General features: G+C 48.1%; 1 protein-coding gene across 1 annotated transcript in view; it reads right to left on the bottom strand.

Annotated features, from left to right (window-relative positions):
- LOC138487915 (uncharacterized) overlaps window positions 1-22,775 on the bottom strand; it is a 145,281-nt gene that overhangs the window by 5,333 nt on the left and 117,173 nt on the right. The window contains exons 15-21 of the mRNA XM_069614928.1: window positions 21,841-22,010; window positions 16,709-16,806; window positions 15,199-15,284; window positions 12,208-12,276; window positions 3,060-3,246; window positions 1,998-2,097; window positions 1,343-1,436 (exon numbers count right to left, since the gene is read on the bottom strand). Coding sequence (XP_069471029.1) covers window positions 1,343-1,436; window positions 1,998-2,097; window positions 3,060-3,246; window positions 12,208-12,276; window positions 15,199-15,284; window positions 16,709-16,806; window positions 21,841-22,010 — 804 coding nt within the window. The remainder of the gene's footprint in view (window positions 1-1,342; window positions 1,437-1,997; window positions 2,098-3,059; window positions 3,247-12,207; window positions 12,277-15,198; window positions 15,285-16,708; window positions 16,807-21,840; window positions 22,011-22,775) is intronic.

Raw genomic sequence — 22,775 nt, 5'->3', positions numbered from 1 at the left:
AGATAGGCAGGAGAATGCTGATCCACAGTTTGTGGTGTGCGGTTTATGTTCTAGGTGGATGTCGTCGCTGGATCAGAGTGTTCTAGTCAGCTGGTAGATAGTGAATTTATGTAGGAATCCAGCTCCCTGGCCGTGGACTGCTGTGTTTTAGGCACATTGTTTTGAAGGGGATTATGATGTGCTCCCTTCGAGGAGTAGTCTGGCAGTTTTGTATATGTTGGAATTTCTTCAGAAATGGTCCATCATACCGAGGTATAGGATGCTAGCGTAGTCCACCCTAGAGATGAGGGAGATGATGGCCAGTGTTTTGTGCATGAAGGAGAGGAACGTTATAATCTGTGTGCGGATGGAAGAGGCATTTCTTGAATATTGCATTTACTTGCATTTCTAATGTTCGCTCATTGTCCATTAGGAATCCAAGGTTTTTGACAACTTGGATGTGTTCCCAGTTGTGGGTCATGGGATGTAGTGGTTGCTTCCTTGGTTGTTGGATGTCATCATTCTCAGACTTGCCGGGGTTGATTTTGAGATGGGTGGAGTTCCGAGACAGCATTAGCGATGTATCCTACTACAATAGCGATTCCCAGGCTGGTCACTGCACCAGAGAACCAGATAGGACCGAAACGACTGAAGGGGGAAAGGTCACATGTACCCCTGTGCCACAAACCAACTGTACACCATACATCATTTTCCAACACGATTAGAAGAACATATCTGTCTTGGGTTACATTTTGTGTTGATTTTTGGAAAGGAAAATTCCCATTCACCAGATAGCACTTTGTTCCGTTACGCAAAGCCAATTAAATGAAAAGTGCATATTTCACTGATACGCAAATTTCTGGTGACGTCACTCCCATCTCATGTTTTATTTGTAAAGAACTTGGAACTTTAGCATTGTCACTTTCCACCCACTGCAATTACTAGTTTTACCTAAATAGGGGAGAGTAATCGTGTAAAAAAAAAAAAGATACCTTTTGACCATTTTTTTTTTGTTTTGTTTTTTTTTTAAATGGTAGATTGTGCCACAAATATATGCAGGGGAGCCCCACATTCCCCTCCCTCTTAGTCCCCCTACATTAACCAAAACCCATCCCGACCATACATAGATTTTGTGCAAAATCCATTAAAAAACCTCCCATTCCCTTAGCACTTGCACCGCAACCCTCAATCTTTTGGGTGGCTGGAGTGAAAGGAAGGGGTATCGCAACCCATTTAGCAGAGACAGTATGCACCAGTTTTCGGGGCTCCGAACCTCCCCTGCGAATGCGTCACCAATCAGGAAACCGCAAGACTATCACCGACCCCTCGGTACCCGTCCAAACCAATTCACCCCAATACTGACCAGTCCGTTCGTCATTGGGATCGCAGGTCTGCACACAGGCCTCATGAGTAGCTTGGCTCCCATCGCAGATGGACACGAGGCAATGGATGTACACCTGGGGAAGAAAAGCAAGCGTAAACACTGGCAGCCATCTTCCCTGAAAGGCTCAGTGGGACTCAGTCTGATATTTACTGGGCAGTAATTCGGTCTCAGAATTCATGGTACAAGTATCCCAAATATGAAAGTTTGGAAAGTCAATATTTGTTTGATTTAGCACCAAGTGCCAATGTTCATTCAGTTGCCATGGCAAGAGACTGCAGGAAGGGCTCATGAAACGAAAGGCGCGCTGTGCAAACCACCAATATGGAAGCCACAGTCCAAGCACCTTCAGGGCGACAGTGTTAGGACTGTTGGCGTTTTATACATTTTCTCCAACCAAATCTCACCGTCTAATAGCCCAGAAGAGAGCAAATGCCTGCACAATGAGAAACATTACAATAAGGCATGCTACATCTTGCAGGTCTTGTGGGTGCTCAAGACGACATGACAACGGAAGTGCACAATACACTCCTCGCACACCCACCAGCAAAGCACGATTCAGTTTAAAGCTTAAACTGAAGGCAGCAAAGTGGCGGAAAACAAAATGGCCGCAGGAACCTAAAGCCGCATCCCTTACCTGCCCATGGAGCCCATCAGTCTTCACTGCAAACTGTTTCACGTTTTTCAGAGCTCTGTCCTGGATAGTGGTTCTGTGGGAAGCCTTGCCCACGGGGCACCTGCAAGTAGAATTTCACCCGGTCATTGACAGCCAGCTGGCTACATCACTGCAGAGTTCTTATTGTGGTGCTACTACTCCACACCGACAGGATGGCCACACAACCTGGCGACCAAAACGACAGCCACCCTATTGCCCTGCCAGACTGGGATGGGGCTAGGATTTAACCGGACCCTTTCGGCCCCTCTACAGTATCAACTTCCCCAAAGTCAAGCAGAAACATTGCAGTCAAAATGCAGCCAAGTGCTGCCATTTTCCTTTGATGCAGCCAAGTGCTGCCATTTTCCTTTAATGCAGCCAAGTGCTGCCATTTTCCTTTAATGCAGCCAAGTGCTGCCATTTTCCTTTAATGCAGCCAAGTGCTGCCATTTTCCTTTAATGCAGCCAAGTGCTGCCATTTTCCTTTAATGCAGCCAAGTGCTGCCATTTTCCTTTTAGATCCACCCCATCCATGTGCTGCCATTTTCCTTTTAGATCCACCCCATCCATGTGCTGCCATTTTCCTTTTAGACCCACCCCATCCATGTGCTGCCATTTTCCTTTTAGATCCACCCCATCCATGTGCTGCCATTTTCCTTTTAGACCCAGACTTCCAGCCTTCCATTACTCGCAACCGATTCTGACATCACACGTGACCCTCCAGCAACCTCAGGGCCTTCTGTTGAGGCTTGGGAAGATATGGCAGCCAGGTTAAGCAATGCCACCTGGGCAGCAAGGAGTGAGGCCTTCGAGGTGACAGCAGATCCTCTTAGAAATGAGGACTTCTTGCGCGGCCCCACAGCTGGAAATTAGTGATCTAGGAAAGTCGTTGACTTAATGGTTTGAGTGCACCTTCTCCCACAACAAGAGAACCTCATGAACCACCAGTCTTGCTCATGTGAGGGCACCCACCCCCAAAACCCTCTTCCCAACCTCAATACAAAGCTTGCCACTCCATTCCACTGTCCCATCTGCTACACATACCTGAGTGATATGAAGTCCCATCGCGTAACCGCATCAGGCTCCGGCACGGTCGTTGCCCAGCAGTCCTCCAGTACCACCTCCTGTTGATCGCCATGCGGCAGCAGGTACACATCCAAGTACAGGGTCTGGGGGGCCAGTCTCAGCAAGGCCAGGTCCTCAGCAGAGTAGAACTTGTTGTAAGAACCATCTGAAAGAAACAAAGAGCAACTCAAAACACTCCTGCAGTTGACAACCAATCGCATCCATTCCTTTTAAAAAAGAGGCAAACGGATTTGCCTGCACACAAGTTCCCAAATGTGGCGACATCAATCACAGCAGGGGTGTTGCTAGGGGGGGCTAAGGGGGCTATAGCCCCTGATCCTTTGGTTGTAGCCCCGGATAGAATCTCAGGAGCTACAGCCAAAAGACTAGCTAGCCCCCAGTCCCAACAGTTCCGACATCAGCTTAGCCCCGGGTCTTTTCCAGACCTAGCAACTCCCCTGAATCACAGTAAAGGCTGTTGCTTGTGATGCAGTCTAGATCCTTCCCCCCCCCCATATTGACCTTGATAGAAACGAGACTACAGGTTGCCATGTCACAGAAAACTGGGGCACAGAAGAGAAAGGCTCCAAATAGGAGTAGTCTTCAACTGTGCTTATCCTTCTAAAAAGTAAAGTAGCATCAGTCAAATACTAAAAGCTTGGACTCAGCCACAAGTCCTACAGCAGCCCCCGAGCCATGTTGATCCAGTTCCCTGTATAAGGCAGGAGTGCACAACCCGCGGCTCTGCAGATGTTGGGACTACAGCTCCCTTGATCCCTCATTGACCGTCTCCAGTTTGGACTACAATCCCTCCCCCCCCCCCCCCCCCATCAGCCATGCCAATAAACAAAGGTTGCCAACACCTGGTACAGAGGCCAACAGTGAACATTTACATGTCTAACCTCCTGCCTTAATTCAAGTATTCATACAGGCAATCCAAGCTAGGCTGACATGCTTTAGGACACTGGATTGAATAAATCTCCATTTGTGCGGTCATATAATCTAGGTCCCACCACTCCCCCTCCCTAATGATTAGGATAGGTTATTTACAACGCGCTTAATACCCAGAGGTTTCTAAGCTCGGACCTGGGGAATCGAATGTTTGTTGCTCCGTGTCGTCTTGTTTCCAAGGCGAGCAGGTTGCCCCTGAGCTATCCTCCGGAGACAAATGAGCCAACATCTACCCTACTGCGCACCACACAAACATAACGATGCTATTGTGTGGACGGAGGATAGCACAGGGCAACGCGCTCGTCTTAAAAGCAAGACCACGCAGAGCAACAGAAGAGCAAATCCCAGATCCGCGCCTCGACACCGAACTCTGGTACAGTATTGGGCGGGTTATAAATGATCCCATCACTGCTTCATCTCCAGCCCCAGAGCATGGCTAGAGATTGGACCATACGAGAACTACACCCCGTAGCCCTGCACTATACATTTTATCCCCCTCCTGCAGACGATAGGGAAAAGCATGACGCCCAAAGTTCAGCAGCTGTCATTTGCTGCAGCAATACCAGTCCATGGTACGTCCCTGGGGTCACCAGGAGTTGCAGGCTGGTGACTTCCATGCACACCTTGCACTGCATCCCCCGATCAAGGATTGCAGAGTGTGCAGACAAAATAAAGCAGGTCCTTCGGATCATTTCCAACATTCAAAAAGACCCTGCATTCCTCTGATGGGCTAGATTTGCAAAGATGCAGCTGGCGATTATCGTTAGTCTGTATGGGCCAGGCAGACTGGAGGCCCCAGACTAGGCGTTATATTTAATTTAGGGTTAATTTGATTTGATGTTCGATGCCTAAAATCTTTTGCAAAAAAATACAGTACTATGGCCTAGACTTCCCATCTCCAGTTAAAATAAATTGTACTTTAGCATATGTATGTATAGTGCTTCATGTCCAACTCCTCGTGCTGTTATTCATTGTAAAGTACGAGCCGTCAGCTTCATGAAAGGCTGGTGCAGCCCTACTGAAATATGAACTGGAAAATGCAGGCTGCTACAAAGGAGCTGTTAACTGGGAGATACTCCATTTGCACATGTAATCATGTCACAGTTCAACCAATAGGAGCGCCCATGTGTCACTTGATCATGTGACAAAAAAAACAGTTCACCACATTTTTATATTCTAATTTGAACGGCTTATTTAAACCAAAAGCATAAAAGGCCTTGGCTGGACTTTCTCATTCAATTAACGGTGCAGCCGATTTCATGCATTTTTATGGCAGAGCTGATGGGTGGATCGCAATTCCGATTCTGCCACCCCCTTACTCTGCTACAACACACGCATTTGCGCAGGCATGCATTTTCCTGCTGGTGCAAATGTATTGGACGAGTGCCTGCTCTTCACACCAGCAAAAAGCAGGCGGGCGTCAACGGAATCAATTGTTAACGCTGCCACGTGGAGAGCAAAAGGTGTATGCTGCCTTTTTACAGCCCGTCGTGCCTTAGGCAGTGGGGACCAGCTTAAACCAAAAGTAAGAATTTACCAGGTCCGCACCGCCATGGAGATCATGGAGGTCACGAGGGGTCGGTGCTGCGACCCATGGAGTCTTCCCTGCAACCTCTAGCACTGCCTTTGCGACCCCTGGTCTGGGATTGCAGAGGTTCGTCCAAGCTTTGCATTTATTACACAGGATAAAGACTCAGCTGGAGCTCAGCAGTCATCCTTGTAGGCAAGGGAGGCTAACGTTTCACATCATTTTGTTTAAAAGTACTCCATGTTTCGATGTTGCTCTGGCCTACATTTTGTATGTATTGTATTCGGCTACTAGACCCCTCACTTGTGGCGTTTGCCATGGCAAACGCCACAAGCGCTTCTAGGGCATCACAGTGCTAATGAGGTAGGAACTGTACAAGTAGCACTCCAAGACCGTGAGCAAACCAAGCGGTAAACAGAAAAGTCTTAAGGGCCCGCTTGAAGGAAAGATGGTGGAGCCTCTCACGAAGGGTCGCTGGGGTGGCGTTCCTTACCTGAGCCGCTGTTAGAGAACGAGCCACCACCCGCACGTGGAGCACGATGACCTGCAAGGCCGTAGAGGAGCACAAAGATCGAAGAGGGATATATAGCCTGAAGGCATGCAGGCATTCAGGCCCAGTTCAATAGGAGGCCCGAAGGACAATGCAAAGGACCTTCAACTTGACTTGCTTGGTCACAGGGAACTAATGCAGAGTGTTCAAAAGAGACAGGCGTAACCAGTAGCCCCATCGGCCAGCCTAGCAGCAGAGTTTTCAATCACTGGAGAAGAATGTTTGAGCGAGAAAAAGCGAGTTGCAATAATCCAAGGACCCAGATGACAACCAAGGGATGAAGGAGAGAGGGGAGAAAAGGTAAAACCTTGCGCAGAAAGCGCTGTTTATAACTGACTGGAATACTGCACCTGCATAGACAATGAAGTGGAAAACCCAGGTTCTTGACAATTGGGGAGGGAGGACCAGGTTCTGACAGCCAGAAGGCAGAGGACCACCCAGAGGATTCCAGCATGGAGCAGACTAAGCACCTGTTTTTTGCTCTCCATTTCGGATAAGCTCATTTTTTCCATCCAGAGATGGACTGCAGAGAAAGGAATGGCCCCGCTCAGCTATTGCCAATAGAGAGAGATGAGCCATGCCAAGATTTGGGCCTCACCCGTGTATGAAACACTGAAACCCAAGAGTGAATCAATTTGAAAGAGCAGCAGAGCCATGGCAAACACCACAAGTGAGGGGTCTAGTAGCCGAATGAGAGAATGATAACGACCAGAAAGGAATGACCCAAACCAGTCGAGGACTGTGCCCCGAGACACAAGCAGACAGCCTCTCCATGAGGATGCCATGGTCCCGGATGTCAAATGCAGCGAAAGGTCCAGCAGGATCAGGGTCCCAATAGAACCCTGATCCACAATCTGGCTAAACACCAGGACCGATTCCGTTCCCGGCCAGGTCGAAAACTGGGCTGGAAAGGGTCGAGGAAGCCAGAGTCCTCAAAGAAGTGAAGGTGAGGGACCAGAGCTTCTAGAAGCTTCATGGGAAACGGGAAAAGAGAAGTAGAGCAAACATTTGAAAGAATGAAGTATCCAGAGTAGGTGTTAATAGGAATAATCAAAGCATGCGCGAGTATAACCGGAATGTTCACATTAGAAAAAGGTCTAACGGCAGAGGTCGCTAGGTGTGCGATGTCGAATGATGGATTTAAGGATGCAGAGTGGAATAGGTTCAGCAGAAACGGCGATTTCATACTGAGAGTAGCTAAAAGAACCTCAGATTCCTGAAAGACTGGGAAGGTAGACCTACCATGAGAGACTGCCTAGGGACCACAGTGTCTACTGGGAGTGACAGGGCCGCAGTGCCAGCAATTTTTTTGATAGTGATTTTTTCGTCAAAGAATGTGGACAAGTCCATTTTTGCAACGTGATTGCCAGATAAGTGGAGGGACGAGAGGGAATGAACCAGTAAATAATTCCTTAAGGGAATTTACAGCAACTTCCACACGGGAAGCAAAGTACAAACATGTGGCTTATACGATTGCATGTTGATAAAGTCATAGCCTTGCAAAGTGCAAGAGTCAAGGGACAACAGGCAATGCATCACTTGTGCTCAGCTTGCCTTCGGGCCAGGCGACTCATTTAGATCGGCCGAAAACCAAGGCTCAGAAAGACCACAGGGCCCTGAAGCTTTAAGGGGTACAAATGAATTAGCAGTAGCCATAGCCGACAAGAGGGTTAGAAGATCACAAGGTTAGAAGATCACAAGGGGTACCCACTGGCTGTAAATAGTGATACCAGTGTATAGGCAGTCCCAAATCTAGGCCAGACTCCAGCTGCCCATTTCGAAGTACCAGGAACGTTCACACCGAGATATGCGACGTATGATGAGCAAATAAACCAGCAGAGAGCCGCACTAGGGCTCTGCCCAGTGCCTATCAGAATACCTATTGAAGTACCAATAACCAGACAACCATGGGCAGCAAGGTACCCATTGAGAAAACCCTACCTCAACAGGCCTTAATTGAAGACCAATGGTGACGTCATGAGGGCCCGGACAGACTCACAAATGAAAGAAACGACAATCAAAAGACACAGATGAAATGTCATGAATAAGGACATGAACTTAGGAGAGACGATGTTGAAATATAAAGAAACGGTAACTGTTAAGCAGGATGAAGCTATTCAACCAGCTAACTCCTGTACATATGCTTGTAACCGCAAGAAGCTAAGAAAACAGTGCGGCTTGCCATGCTTAGTAGAAGAATAGAGCAGCAAGCGCCATCTATACATCTACCTCAACAAAGCACATTATATAAGTGCGAATCCACTTTATACAAAAGCAGCATTAACTCAGGTTACTAGGGGGTGAAACAGGACAGAATTTATATTCCAGCTAAAACAAGAAGAGACTGCAGAATGGAAACTTAGCAAGAAGCAGCTCATGCCTGGGAAAGAGGTCAAACCAAGAGAGGGAGGTGGGGTCAGTAGCTCCGGAGAATCGAAACAGCCTGCCCCGTGAAGGTCGAGATAAGGAGGCCCAGGCAGGTGGCAAGGCAAATAAGAATTAAATGCACAAATAGAAGGAAAACTAAGCAGATTCATGGTGTGCTAGTACATGACCAGCCGAGCGAGAAGAGGCACCTACGCCTGGCTATCTCCCAAACAGAAGATACAACTTTTCCTGACAAGATAGTTTTGAGGTCGACCACAGCCAACTAATTGACACATAGCACTAAAGTACTGATTGATGGAAGGGAGGCTGGGTGAATCTTGGGGCATCCTGCACCTGGCTCACCATTCTGCGCGCTGCTAATTAAAGTGGAGATTTATGCAGGGGGTTGAAGCCAACCCAATCATAGTGGACCAAATAATCTAGAGTCCTATAGATAGTAGAACCTATGGGACATTGTACTTTCAGTGACGTCTTCAAGAGTAATGTTAGAAGGATGGGCTTCGACACCCACCTAATGATGTTTATCCAATCCTCCCACTCCTGTTACCATATACAGATATAGCACCTATAGTAAAGTTACCTTTTTGAGTGTTCCAAGTCAATGACAAATTTTGAGTATAACTGTTACTGATTGCATGAAGTCGTTGGGAGTTGAGACGGGCTATCACATCACTGTTGATTTCCATGTTTCCCCATTTTTTGTACTCGTCATTGAACGGACTCCCTTTGCCAAACCATCGAGTTGTCCTTATTGACTGGTGTTGGAGTAATATACCTGCACCCCATCCACCTCAAGGTGCAGCTATCTCGTCTTAAAATACGAGAGAGAGCTCCGTTTCTATGGGCCTGTCAAGGGTCACTCACTCCTGTACACCAGCACCTTTAATCTTGCCCCAGTGTCGTGAAGGTGGTCAGGGAAGGGCCGGTGACCAGGAAGTAGGAGAGACATCAACAGAAAACTGAATACCACATGGTCGTCAGAATACAGCTGGCAAAAATAAGATCAAGACTTACTACTAGCTGGGACAAGCAAAGGTCTGTGAAAGCGGAGATAGCTCAGGGGCAACATGCTCACCTTGGAAGCAAGAGACAGCACCACAGGTTCGATCCCTGGGTCTGTGCATGGAAACCTCTGGGTATTAAGCTTGTTATAAATAACATATCAGATAAGGTAGTTTGCATGAATATTAAAGACCAAGTATTATCTGAGTCCCACACTGGAGTGAAGTCAGCCACCATCTCAGAAATGGCAAGGTGGAAACCAGGGTATGGGCGGCCGATACGAGTCCAAGAAAAGATCACAACAAGGAGCAGGAAAGCCTCATGTTAAGATTATGCTGGAAAGTCACAATAGAACATTCGTTAGTACAGCGATACAAAAGAGCAAATCTGCCCCCTGAGCGGGGAGGGACCTTAACCAATCTGAGTAAGCAATACTCGGAGGCAGGTATGGACCATGAGTGGAGCAGCGGTAGCTTTCAACCACGTCTGTGTGACAATCACCAGGTCCAGAGAAGGGTCCTGTAAAACGGCATAGCAGTCGACGGCATGAACCGCTAATGAACACGCTCATTTCACCTGGTGTTGCAGAGAAGCGGGAAAGGCCAGACAACCAGCCCAGGGGAACACTAGCCGAAGGAGCAGCGCTAACCAGGTCGTTGCGGGTAGAACAAGGCAGCATTCTCATGAGAACTAGTCCAGAGCCCGTCGGCAGCACAGATGAGCTCAGATGGGCTAGACTTGGCCAGATTTCTGCTGCAGTGAGGCGCTTCGGTGGGAGGCAGACAAACTGGCTCCTGCCAAGCTGATGTGCAATATCAATCAGCCTGCAGGGCCCAGGGGCAGTGAAGAGAGACTCAGCACAAAGCGTGGACGTCTGAAGACAGACTCGCATCGGGAAGATGCCCCGTGCAAGCCAGGAGGGCGGGCAACCTGAAGCTAAATTCAGCGTATATACAAGGAAAGTAAGATTAAATGAGACCAAGGAGAAAAAAGTAAAACAGGGGTGAGCCGAAGGCACAAAATAAAACAGAAAATTAAATCGCCACAGTACCAGCGAAGTGAAATATATATATATATTAGTGCGGCAGTTGCTGCGCTATTGTGGAGTAGCCAGAAACCAAAAGAATGAATTGCATCGAATGACGGACTGGGCTGAAATTTCGCAAACAAAAATGTCAACTTTGATGCCAATTCGTCGACCTCAAAAGGTTCAATTTCCATTGCCGGGTAAAATGAGTGCTTTGCTGGAAGCGCTATACTAGTAAGGGATTATAAAAAAAGTAATTATAAGCGCTCGCGCCAACAAATCCAAGCAATGGGCTCAGAATAACGCTTCAGTGCAAGTGAGGGCATGCGCTAGTACATCTCATCACTTGCACCAAAAAAAAGGAGCAGCCGAACCCACAAAGGACATCGGAACGTGCCCTCAGATGCCCATGCAACCCTTCGCACATTTGCACAAATCAGGGGGCGTTTCCGCGCATTTAAAAGTGGATCCGGAATCCACAAATGGATGCGCATTTAAATGCGCAGAAATGAGGGTCATCGGCCACGGCCAGCTGGGACAATGAAAAGGGAGCAACAAATCACGAGTGTCATTTCTGACCCGGATATTCATTTTGTAGTCTAGCAGCTGTGGGTTAAACTGCAGCCGTCGCCCATTTTCCAAGCACTCCTCAGAGAGCGGAACTGTGTGGTGGCTTTGGTTCATGGAGGCGGTCTTCGGCACATGGAAAGAAATGGCATGCAAGCCTGCACACACAGTAGCTCACACCATGCATATGGCGTTACTGCGGAATCCCAAGGCTCCACTTCACATAGCAATTAGACATGCGAGGCACGCCGTTACACAGGTGAACCGCACCAGGTGTGAGGGGCAATAAGCAGCATTGGGCGTCATTGCTGAACCTTTGAGGGTGCACGTGACATGATAGAAACAACTATATAAAGAATGTAACAAGTGTATTTGGACTGTAGCCATAAGACGGCATTATCCTCAAATCGAGGCCACATTGACCGCACCATCATGGCAGCAACTGGGAAGGGGGGCTTGGCTGATTACTAGACCTCCCATGTGCCGCCATCATTGCTCCAAGATGGCAGTAAATGGTCAAAAGGCTGTACGGTGCATGGTAGTGCCTATGTTGTTAGAAGTGGGCTACCCAGTCATAACATGACCCCCTCCATGGAAGATGGCACCCTAGTTAAAATGTGGTTGGGAATCCACAAAAAAAAAAAATTGAGTCTTGTGCCCATGTTCGTATTGGTTTGGGATTTTATGAAATGTAAGCATATGCATGTTTTTCACACCTGTCAAATTAGGTCATTGGAATTACGTGTCAATGTGATGTCATGTGATGGGTCAAAGGGCATAGGACATCCCTTCCTGTGATGTCATCAGATGTCACTTTCCCTACCTCTGGCATTCTGGTGACTCGGCATCCTGTACCAGTCAGCCTTCAGTTTCATGGGAGGATGAGAATGAGTGGGGGGAACTGGGGGGCTTGGTGAAACCCTTTGATCAGTAGTCACTTTAGACATGTGCAATGTTCATCCAACAGTTGGGGCCTAAAACAAAGAGTACTCGTATTGCCAACACACCCTTTTAGGTTAATTCTGATCCAAACACAGAACTAGCAGATGCCATGTGTGCAGTGTATGTAAAACGTAGTCACTCCTTGCCATGCATCCAAGTCATGAAACCTTACCTTTGGCCAGTCTTAGCTGCAGATTGGGTGCATGCCGGGCAACTCTCCTCACTGCGGGTTTCCTTTCCACTGAAAAAGAAACGGGGGGGAAGATTAAACCTCAGTAACTGAGTCTAGTGACAGCCAATAGGCTTATTGGACGGCTAATTCAAGCACCCAGGGGAACAGTCCACCTGAAGTACCTACTACTGCCAATCTACCCGCAAGCAGGAGCTCCTTGACCTGTAGTCCAGATATTAAGCACTAGGCCACAGACGCCTTTGAAACCTCAACTCCCCACAAAGCACGAGCCAAGGCCTCAAACTCTAGCAGACTTTAGGTCCATGTGCATCAAGGCTTTGCCCTGGAAAATCTAATCCAGCTGTAAATGAGTACATTTGAGAGGCTACACGTTTGAACGCAAGCTCACAGGCAGTGTTACCTAAAGTCTTAATCCCTTCATCCTGGAAGAGAAAGGGAACTTTAATGCTGCACACTACAGCATCTGCGCAGACCTCCTCCGAAATTCATCCGTTTCACCCACTTGTAAGCATGGCAGCTGTAGTCTCCAATCCAGAATACCCTACAATGGCAACCTAGAGTCGGCGGCTCACACCAGCTGTCCAGCATTGGGTAGGAGAATCTGATAGTTAGACCAGGCACATGTAAGGGTGTGCTGTGCCCTATTGAGCTGCATAAACCATAAGAGGATGCAGTGAGTGGCAAGCAGCAGTCCCTGGCTTCCCCCACAAGTGGGTAAAGCACATGTACTACTCCCAAAGCAACTGGAAAACAGTCCTGCTCCCATGCCTACTCCCTACCTCCTGCCACCATACCACGCTCAGCCACATGGCCCTCAACTCCATTCCCAATGTTGGCCAACTCTACACCTCCCTGCAGAGAGGCCCTTTCATCATGGGCAACTTCAATGTACCCAAAATATCCCCTGCCCGCCAACCACCAGGCACTCGATTTACTTCAGACGGCCCTTCGACCCCCTAAATAAATAAACTGCCTACTCACACCCAAACTCTTGATCTCTTTCCTCCTCTCTCACCATTTGCCCTCACTGTAGCCCACCACCCACTCTGGTGGAGGGTCCCTCCATTACCCAACCAAATTAAAACAGACTCCTTGTGCCCCTTCTCCACCTCACCCTCTCCCCCCTCCCCCCCACCTTCTCGGGTCTCATTGGCTTCTACCTAGCTGTAAGCTCACAATGCCACCACACGTACCCTTCCTTTACCAGCCCTCACAACCCACCCTCCACTATGGATAACCCATGTCTACTCCAGACCGTGCGGCTCTACCCTCAAAGCCGGTGTAAATGCAGGAGCCCTACACTTCGAGAAATCCAGAAAACCCACTGCTGCACTGCAAGCGACTTCACCCATCTAATTTCACCCAGGTAAACTACACTCCAGGCCCTTCTCCCCTCCCATCCGCACACCAGGCCCTTCTCCCCACCTCAGCATTCTCAAACTAGATCCCCCCCCCCCCCTCGATGCAGGCAAAAGACAGGACACCCTCTGCAACAGCCCTTCCTGCCAACCCCTAATGAGCTCTAGCTGCTCACACGACGCCCCCCCATCTGCAACAGCCCTTTCTGCCAACCCATCACGAGCAATAACTGCCCGCACAACATCGAAAAGCTGTCACCAGATCTTGCTCCACTAATCAAACCTCCCCCCCCACAATCGACCCGAAACCTTTCTGCACGCTTCATTCTCACAGCAGTACCCAGCTGCAACAAGCCCTCTACAGATCCCAACTGGCCAGTCTCCAGCCACACACCAACATCCTGTAACGTGTAGGCGTCACTAATTCGCTTGAAACCAGCAACCATTACAGATCTTCTGAAGCAGTTTCCTTGGCTGTCATTCCAAAGTCAGACTTATTCTGCTCACCACTCACGCACCCCGGGACCCTCATACTGCCCTGCCTTACATCTAGTGAACCACCCCACTCCCGCCAACCTAAACTCTACCTTTGACCATTTCTCGTCTGGGCACCTCAGATCCTACTTCTCTCCCAACTGATGTCTACAGACCACCTTTGACGCTCTGCCAATGAACAAGTTGGAACAGGTGAAGCACCAACTTAAAACCTCACGTGGGTTCTACTGCCAGAAGGAGCCCCTTCACTTTAACTACCTGCCGCCCTTACACCATCCAAAAGACTCCACCCTGAAAGGAAGCCCCACCCTCACACAGAACTTCCATTCCCAGCTTCCACTGTTGCAACTACAACCATGCCTCAACACCCCTGCCCATCACACAAGATGCCCTACTCTGCACTTGTCCCGAGTACACATTTCACAAGCCGTATCACCACATCATACACAAGCATCGATCAGTTTGCACTTACTGAGGGCAGACCTCAAAACACTACCTCCAGGAACCCTCCAAATCACTCCTTAATGGTCACTTACAATGCTGCAGTGAGTCCAGAGGCGTTACTAGGGGGAGTTGAGGCGGCTATAGACCCGGTTCTTGGTTGTAGAGCTGGATAGAAGTTCAGGGGCTACAACCAAAAGGCTAGAGTCCCCCCCCCCCCCATCCACCACTGCCACCTCGACAGTCGCAACATTAGCTTAGCCCCAGATCTTTGCCTGACCTAGCACCACTCCTGGCAGTGACTCATTGCTAATTCCATCAGGTGAGTGGCAGGCATGCATACAATGGTGGGGCTCAGAAGGTGGAGTCAGCTCATCTGGCAGCGATGGGGAAACTCCAAAAACTGACCAATGCACGATACTTTGCGTGAAACAATTGTGGCATGGCTTCATGCCAGCTACCTTCCATCTCCCAACGTACGGAATAATCCCCATACCCCTACAATTCTCAGATGTCTGAATAATTCCTTTTACATGTACTAACGCCCCATCGCCTCTCTTCTCCCCCCACACCCCGCGTTCCAAATCCAAACCAGCCTGGGGGATTTAGTTGGGCACAAATCACTACACAAGTATCCAATGCATGTCAATTAATTGTTCTGGGGAAGCTAGTCTACCTCTGAGCCCTCTGTGAAGGGGCACGCTCTTCTTGGCCCAAATGGTCTTCGTTTGCTGGGTGGCGTAACGGCAGCGGATGGTCAACCTGAAAAAATAAACCAACATTCATTTGCTTGACTCAAAGGAACCCTGGAGCACTGCGGTCACTGAAAACAGATAGCTGAGACAATTGTGGTATCCTGGATTACCATGACAAAAAGGAAGCCACCATTTACCACCAGCGAGTCAAGGATTCTACAGGTCCATCTGTTTGGCAACAACGTCAATTCAATCTTTTTAAAGGCCCAAGTAGAAGGACAGGTCCAGCTCGGCGATTGCTACATTGAGCTATGGTAAGCCAATAGGTCAAAGTGCACAAAGGCTCTGCAGAACATGAAGTCATGGACCTTTGTAGGGGCAGCACAACTGAAGTCCATGCAGTCTAGACACTTGACCCTCAGCAACCTTCGATGGTCCCTAAAGCCCACCAGGTTCAGACGCGCCCTCCATTGGGTGGATGTCACTTGAAGAAAGGCATCCAAGGCACGTCTTCAGTGATGCATAGACTACGAACCATCCACGTTGTGAAGTAACTAAGATCCAACATGGTTCTAGGCACAACCTGAATGAAGTTGGGATAATAAACCAGACACCCATAGGACTATGTATTCCATTATGGCTAGACTGCTCCATAGGACCATGTATTCCAATATGGCTAGACTGCTCCATAGGACCATGTATTCCAATATGGCTAGACTGCTCCATAGGACCATGTATTCCATTATGGCTAGACTGCTCCCATTTAATTGGAGTCCCCAGCACACTTGAAATCCAAGTTTGACTTTGGCACGAGTGCATCTGTACTCACTGGTCGCCAATAACCGTCAACACGTGAAAGGAACGCAAGTTGCATTAGCTCTGGGCCACTAACCATATGCAGCAGTGCGATGCTCATTAACAATTTGGTCATGGAAGGGATAAAGTGGTGAGACTCCTACACCGTGCTCACTGCACACCAGAGATGTCCTGGGTGGGCCACAGCATGGCCACGTGTTTGCCCAAACATGCAACTCTACTGGTCGACAAGCTTTGGCATTATGGCAAGGAGACTAGAATTAGACAATAAGTCAAGGGGGTTTGTGTTTTTTAACTTGTACCTCAACTGGTACTAAAACCAAGAAAATCACTGGCTTTGTGCCATCAAGCCCTTACACCACCTTCGTACATATAGGTACGACTAGAGCATGGTTACCCATGGGGCCGTCCAGAGATTTTGGACTGAATCTCCCATGATCCTTCACAGCTGAAATTGAACACATGCGGCAAGCCGCACCAGTCGACAAGGACGCAGAGGTCCACACTGAAGGTCCGGAAGTACTCACCGAATAGCAGCGCTTTCTATGGCCTTCAGGCGGCGTCAACATAAGCGTTATGTTGAGCCAGCTGACAGTCTTCATTTCCATGCAACCCTGAAAGTTGAATGTTCACCCCCCCCTCCCAATAGAGGGCACCTGTAAAAACATAACTCACTTGTGCTCAGAATCTCTTGAGATGGACGGTGCGCCAACAGGCACCTCCTCCCGTCTGAAGATGATTTCATTGTCCGTGATCACGTGGGTGCCGTCGTACTATGGGGCAAAAGAAATATGCAACAAAGTGAGCTACAATGGTGCCATTTCCAATATACACCACCAATCCCCCTGCCCTCACAGCCTTCTTTGGGGTTAAGCCATGGAAGCTCTAAAACTTCCAATGAAACCAGTTCAGCTTCATAGCAAGGGCGTTCCTACCAAACTACAGATCCCAGCTCCTGGGGTGCCAACAGGTCATAGCACACCAGCACTACAGCCATCCAACCAGAAACCAGTTGGAAAAAAAAACATGCACTCCACACACCAAAAAAGCCCGAAACAGATCCAAGACAAAAATTAGATTGGCCCCCTCAGACACCAGAACTTCAATATAATAACCAAACACGGTTACTCACCTGCATCCCCGATAGGTTTGTTTGGCAAAGCATGGCTGTGGAGGCATCTCTAATCTAGGAGCCAGTTTGGCCATTCCCTGCAATAGGCCAGCCCTACTAGTCCACCACCCACTGTCATTTCGTGGTTCATCATCGTAAAGCGGGTCTACCATCGTTACTCAGAATTTATCAGCCCTGCTCCCATCACCCACCCACCCACACCCCAGTCCTTGGTCCCGGAGCAAGGTTGGACTTTACAGGTGCATTTACATTCTCATTTAGTAATCAGCCCCTTTGCCAATGGACATGTGCACTCGCCCATTCTACAACCATCAGTAGCCCAGAAGTTCCCAAGTACTGCTATATTGCATACGCTTCACCCCCCCACCCCCCTCACACCCTCCCTCTGCACCCCATTTGGGTGCTAGCCAAACAGCTTCTTGTCTTACAAAAAGGAGTTGCAAAGCCAGTAACTATTGGAATGAAGTGGTCAATAAGGCTACCCAAATTACAACCATGCGCAGTGTGGCGAAGTGTTTCCGGAGTTGCGAGGGAGCGCCAGTTCAGAGCGGCCGAGCCCAGGATTTGCAGATTCTTTGTGCAGTTTGACAACGTATGACCTGTGCAGCAAACTTCCAGTCGGAGTTTTAAAAACTGACAGATCTTTAAGGCACTGCTCCCCGCTCACTCTTTACCACGCCCGATGCAGTCAATTTAGAAGATCTTTCCCCAGGAACCTTTAACAGGACTTGGACACGCTTCTGAAACAGTCTGTTCAATGAAGTAATCCTGCAAATCAAAATGCAACTCCAGACGCCAATATGTAGTTCAACTCAGCAATGTGGACGGTGCCAAAATGCTCTCCCACTCCAGCTCCTCTGCGCTCAATGTTGATTCTCTTTACCTGCATGAGAACACACCAAACGTCTGGTCTAGCAAATCAAAACATTACGCGCCATGTCACCACTTTACCTCCTTGAACCTCCTCCCACCCACGGTGGGGCAATGCCCCTTCCACAGAAGAGAATTAAAAACCTTTCCTCTGTGACGTGGACAAGCTCGGAAGTACATGCTGTGGCGCTGGCCCAGCAAGACCATCAATTTTCGACCTCCAATTTCAAAACATTGAATTTCATGAATGACGAGATTATGTTGGCAGTAGTATCTTTATTGGGTGTCCACCAATCAAGTGGTGGGTGCTTCTAGTAATGCTGCAACTTGATCGCTCTTTATGGTCTGATCAAGTCGCCGGATGATCCAATTCCCATTACAACAGGACCAGTCAATCTTCTTGCGCTATTGCCAAGAATGCCTCTCCTAAACAAATGACTAACTTCTCTTTTAAGGATATGCCGAGGACACTGGAAAGCCAAGTAAGCGTTAGTGGAAGTAAGAAATTATAAAACTAGAGCGGTGCACCCACATGCAGATTAATTTAGATGGTTTAAATTCGGCTAGTTCGGACATTTTAAATTCTGCTAGTTTGGCCAATGTTGGCCTGGTTGTACCAGTATCTGAGGTGCCTACTGGCTTGGCTCGAAAGCAAACAATCCATGGGGATGAGGAATTGCAAAGCTCAAGGGGCGATGAATACCAATAGCCCTGCAGTAGCCCTCCTGCAACCGCCGACTTGTGGTCCGGCTAAGGTGTCAGACCTTCAAATAATTAATTCTGATAGTCCAACTGGGCACCAAGGATCGCAGCGTTTCTCCAGCGCAACCGGACATCTTGCTGCCAGTCAAGATCCAAAAATGGCAGACAAGTGCACGAAACAAAGGTTTCTGCGCCAAGTGCACTTTCCAGCGTCCACTATACAAGTGAAAAAGAAATGACACCGCTGCTCCCAAAATGCAAACCTTGACAGATCTAGTACAAACATCAATGTCATCTTGGATGACCATATTGCTTTGTGTTCAAGTAGCCACGCCGAGTCCCGCAGCTGACGTTCAGCATCAGGATAGAACACGCGGCGTGGAGTTACCGGTGAAGGTGGTTCAGCGACCTCAATCTTGGAGTACGGAGTCTGATTTAGCAGTTTGTACAGCCACCAGTTGTGGTTGGTTGCAGTGATGGAGTCAGGGTTTGGATGGCATGGCTGCTTCGCGCTCTTCTATGGTGGGCCAGCAGATTGGGCTGGATGGCCAATTAACATTGTTGGAACAGCAGGTTCCCCATGAAAGGGGTCCCACCTTGGGGGGGCTCTGCCCAAGGATGGCTTATACGTTGGAGGGCACTCGGCCATTGAGAAATATAATGGATGGGCAATGGAGAACTAGTAACGAGATTGCCCAGTATCCCAAAACTCTGGGGGCCAGTGGTCTGTTGCTGAAACCATTGGTCAAAGATTTGATGGCAGGCGGTGCCCAACACCCTTGCAGACTGTCATTGCTAGCCGCGAAGCCTCCAAATATTCAAAATTCAGCAACTTGAAAGGGCCTGCAACCTCGCAAACTTCACAACCAATTCCTTCCTGTTCTAAGAGCTTGACAAATTTAATGGGACAGTCCAATCTCCCTGATGCACCACTCCCCCTCCCCCAAATCTGTTGGGAGTTGCTGCTTGAACCATATACCACAGCTACTTTAAACAGCCATTCTGTATTAGAGCTTCAACGTGAAAGCCCTCCTCTTTGCTCGATTGGTTCTTAAGCTATAGCGTGAGTCTTATTTAATGAAGATGGACTGATATTGTCCAACTAACGATTCCCTCAAAAACGGTATCCTATGTTAATAGCAAGATCGATGTGGTATGACTTACCCGACTGGGGTCGTTGAACACACCCATTTTTCCAATACTCTGGTTAAAAATCCCTTGGAGGGTGAATCCGAGGATCACAGGCCAAGATCACATGATCCAAGTTGCTCCAACCCCTGTACACAATCCAGTGAAGACGTGCGATTGTCAGTGGCTGCCGGGTAGCCTCTCCTCCCGCTTTAGGACATTGAGGGGGGTTAGGCAGTTACAGGCCTTCAGCCAGGTACAAAATTATGGATAGAGTATTGTGATCTGGAATATGAGTGGCCACAATAGCTTTGTGTGCGATGCTGTGGCAAATGTTGTGGCCAGCCAGATTACTCCTTGCAAGAAACCTGGCAAACAAAGGATGTCCCATCTTGATGGGTTTACCTAGCTACATCTGGGCAGTCGAGGACAGCCTTCTGGCGGTCTCACTATGGTCTATAAGATTTTGAAATCAAAATCAATTTACGTTATTAATGATGGTAAGGTGAAAATTATCCTGCCGTACCCGTCCGCCCCTCTGATTGGGGTGAATGTACTGCCATGTTACAGTCCATAGTAGGACTTCAGAGCATGTTCGTATGGTTTGTGAAAAGGGTTCCGATTGAGAAGGGGGCAAATATAGTAATGTCAAGGGATCTGAATGCAGACTAGGAATTACAACTATTACAGCTGCTGGCATCACAACGCAGGTATTGGTAAGACCAAGGGGAAGAAAGGGAGTTTAAGGTGCGGGACCCGAGAATCGCTAATGGAAAAGTGGAGGGGGCCATACCTGCAAGACCAACCTGGGAAGGGTGAAATGGGATCTCTTACTTAGATTTCCTTTTACCTAGGCCCTCAGAAGTGTTATAGCTGCATTAGGGCGACACATGCCCCACTCTGGAGAGCCACACTGCTGGTTTTCCACCCTGCCCCCACTGTGGGTTTACACTAATTGGGATAATTGGTTCCTGGCTACCTGCATTCACTACAGTAACCAGAATATCCAGAGGCCACACTTGGTACTCCCTGAAGATTGCAAGAGGCATGAAAGTACAATTGGAGGAGACCACCTGGACTGGGGAAGTTACATTAAGCTGGGAACTAGAGTGTGCCCCTCGACCGCCCCAGTATGGTACATACACACATTCCAATGCTACTGGTAGTGTGCCTGCAAAGACTTCCCTGCAACGGTAGCTACTTGGCTGCTACACTTTAAGACTGAGGCAGGTTATAATCTCTATGGACCCCCACACCCTTGGGAAAAACTAGGTATTATGCCCTCCCCTCAACCCCAAGAGCTAAAAGGCCATTGCTACACTGGTGTTTAACTTTGCCCTCGGGGAGCACAGCGACCTGTTATGGCCATACTACCAGGTCTATAAAGCACAATTCTAATATCGGCAAGTTGTCAGTGGTTAATACGATGTGCTGATCCATTGTCCTGTTAATAAGCTGCATTTCTCTCCCAACATTCTGTATTAAATGCTCCATCACTCCTACCAAACATTCCATGACAATAGTCACTGCAAGGCTCCAAGTAGCTTTGTTGCCAACCGATTAAACTGGTCTTGTGATTTTACCATGCTATAATTGCATTTTAGCCATAACCATGTAATCAGCCCTTACCCTAGTATGTGCCCTGAACTTCGCCTCAGGACTACAACTGGTGTGGGTCTTTAGGCCATCTCCAATAGGGCTTACATGCCTCTATATACAGTACCACCTACAATCATAAGGCCCTAAACGCAAGCAAGTGAATGCTCCTTAACTTAATAGCTCAAGTCAGCACACAGCATGTCAGATCAGAAATTCACCCCAATAAAAAGAGACTCAACAAAAGTTCAATGTAGATCGAACACTTACAATTTAAACCATTCACCCCGGCCAAGAACCCTCAAGTTTCTTAAAGTGTCCTGACAACTTATTGTAACGATACAGTAGTAATGCCATCATCCCAAACAACCGTACTCACCACTTTAGTAGTGCTGCATTCGGAGGATGAAAAGTAGAAAAGGGCCATGGTGCTGTTTGCCTCCAATGGCAGACAAGATGGGTCGCGGAGGTGGGTTCTTTGTGCATCAAAGTTGGGTACCGTGTCAGTACCAAATACAGTGGCTATCATGGTCCCATTGGGCAGGCACACTAGAGAAAGGAAAAGCATTGAGAAGCAGAAAGGGCCAAAAGTGAAGTCAATGCCTCCCTCACTGGTGTCCAGTGGAAGAAATCCCAACAGGTGGCCTCTCCAACAGACCACCAAAATCAGTAGTGTTTAGGCTTTGCTACCCTTGGCCCAACCCTTCCCAACTGCATCCCACCTTTGAATCCACCTGTTCAGAACATCCCACCCCCTTGACCAAACTACGCCCCTTCACACCCATCCATTTTGGCTCCATAACAAGGACATTTTAAAGGCTGCGTAGTTTAGAAAGTTATTGCTGCCATCCTATTAATTCAAGCCTGTTCTTTTAGGTTAGTCGAAAGGGTCTTCAGATCTCTGCTGCTCTGCCAACGGGACACAAGTGAGAGGGTTGAATAAGGAATTGGGTTCAATGCCATCTAGTCTTGCGAGTCTGTAATAGGAGAATCATGCAACTTTTCTATATGCAGTCCTGTCAAACGGTAAAGTTCACATAATATATGCAAGTTGTACAGGCTCATCTTAGAATTAAAAAAAAGTCAAGCTGCAACTGTCGACCTAGTGGTGGAATAGCAATAAATAAAAACCAACTAGTGAATTGTTCTGATGGCCTTTTAGGGGTTAATGTGGATTTGCAGGAAAAAGATGAATCTTGATTGCTTCTAAATATTGGAACCCGGAGAAAATTAAGCAAAAAGAGTCCCTTTACCAAATATTTCACTTAGAATAGGCAGTGACTTTAAATTGTGATTGCTCAGAAGGTTTTAAAA

The sequence above is a fragment of the Ambystoma mexicanum genome, chromosome 1p (genome assembly GCF_040938575.1).
Source record: "Ambystoma mexicanum isolate Mex_15411 chromosome 1p, UKY_AmexF1_1, whole genome shotgun sequence".
Lineage (NCBI taxonomy): Eukaryota > Metazoa > Chordata > Amphibia > Caudata > Ambystomatidae > Ambystoma > Ambystoma mexicanum.
This window is presented reverse-complemented; position numbering and strand designations above follow the sequence as displayed.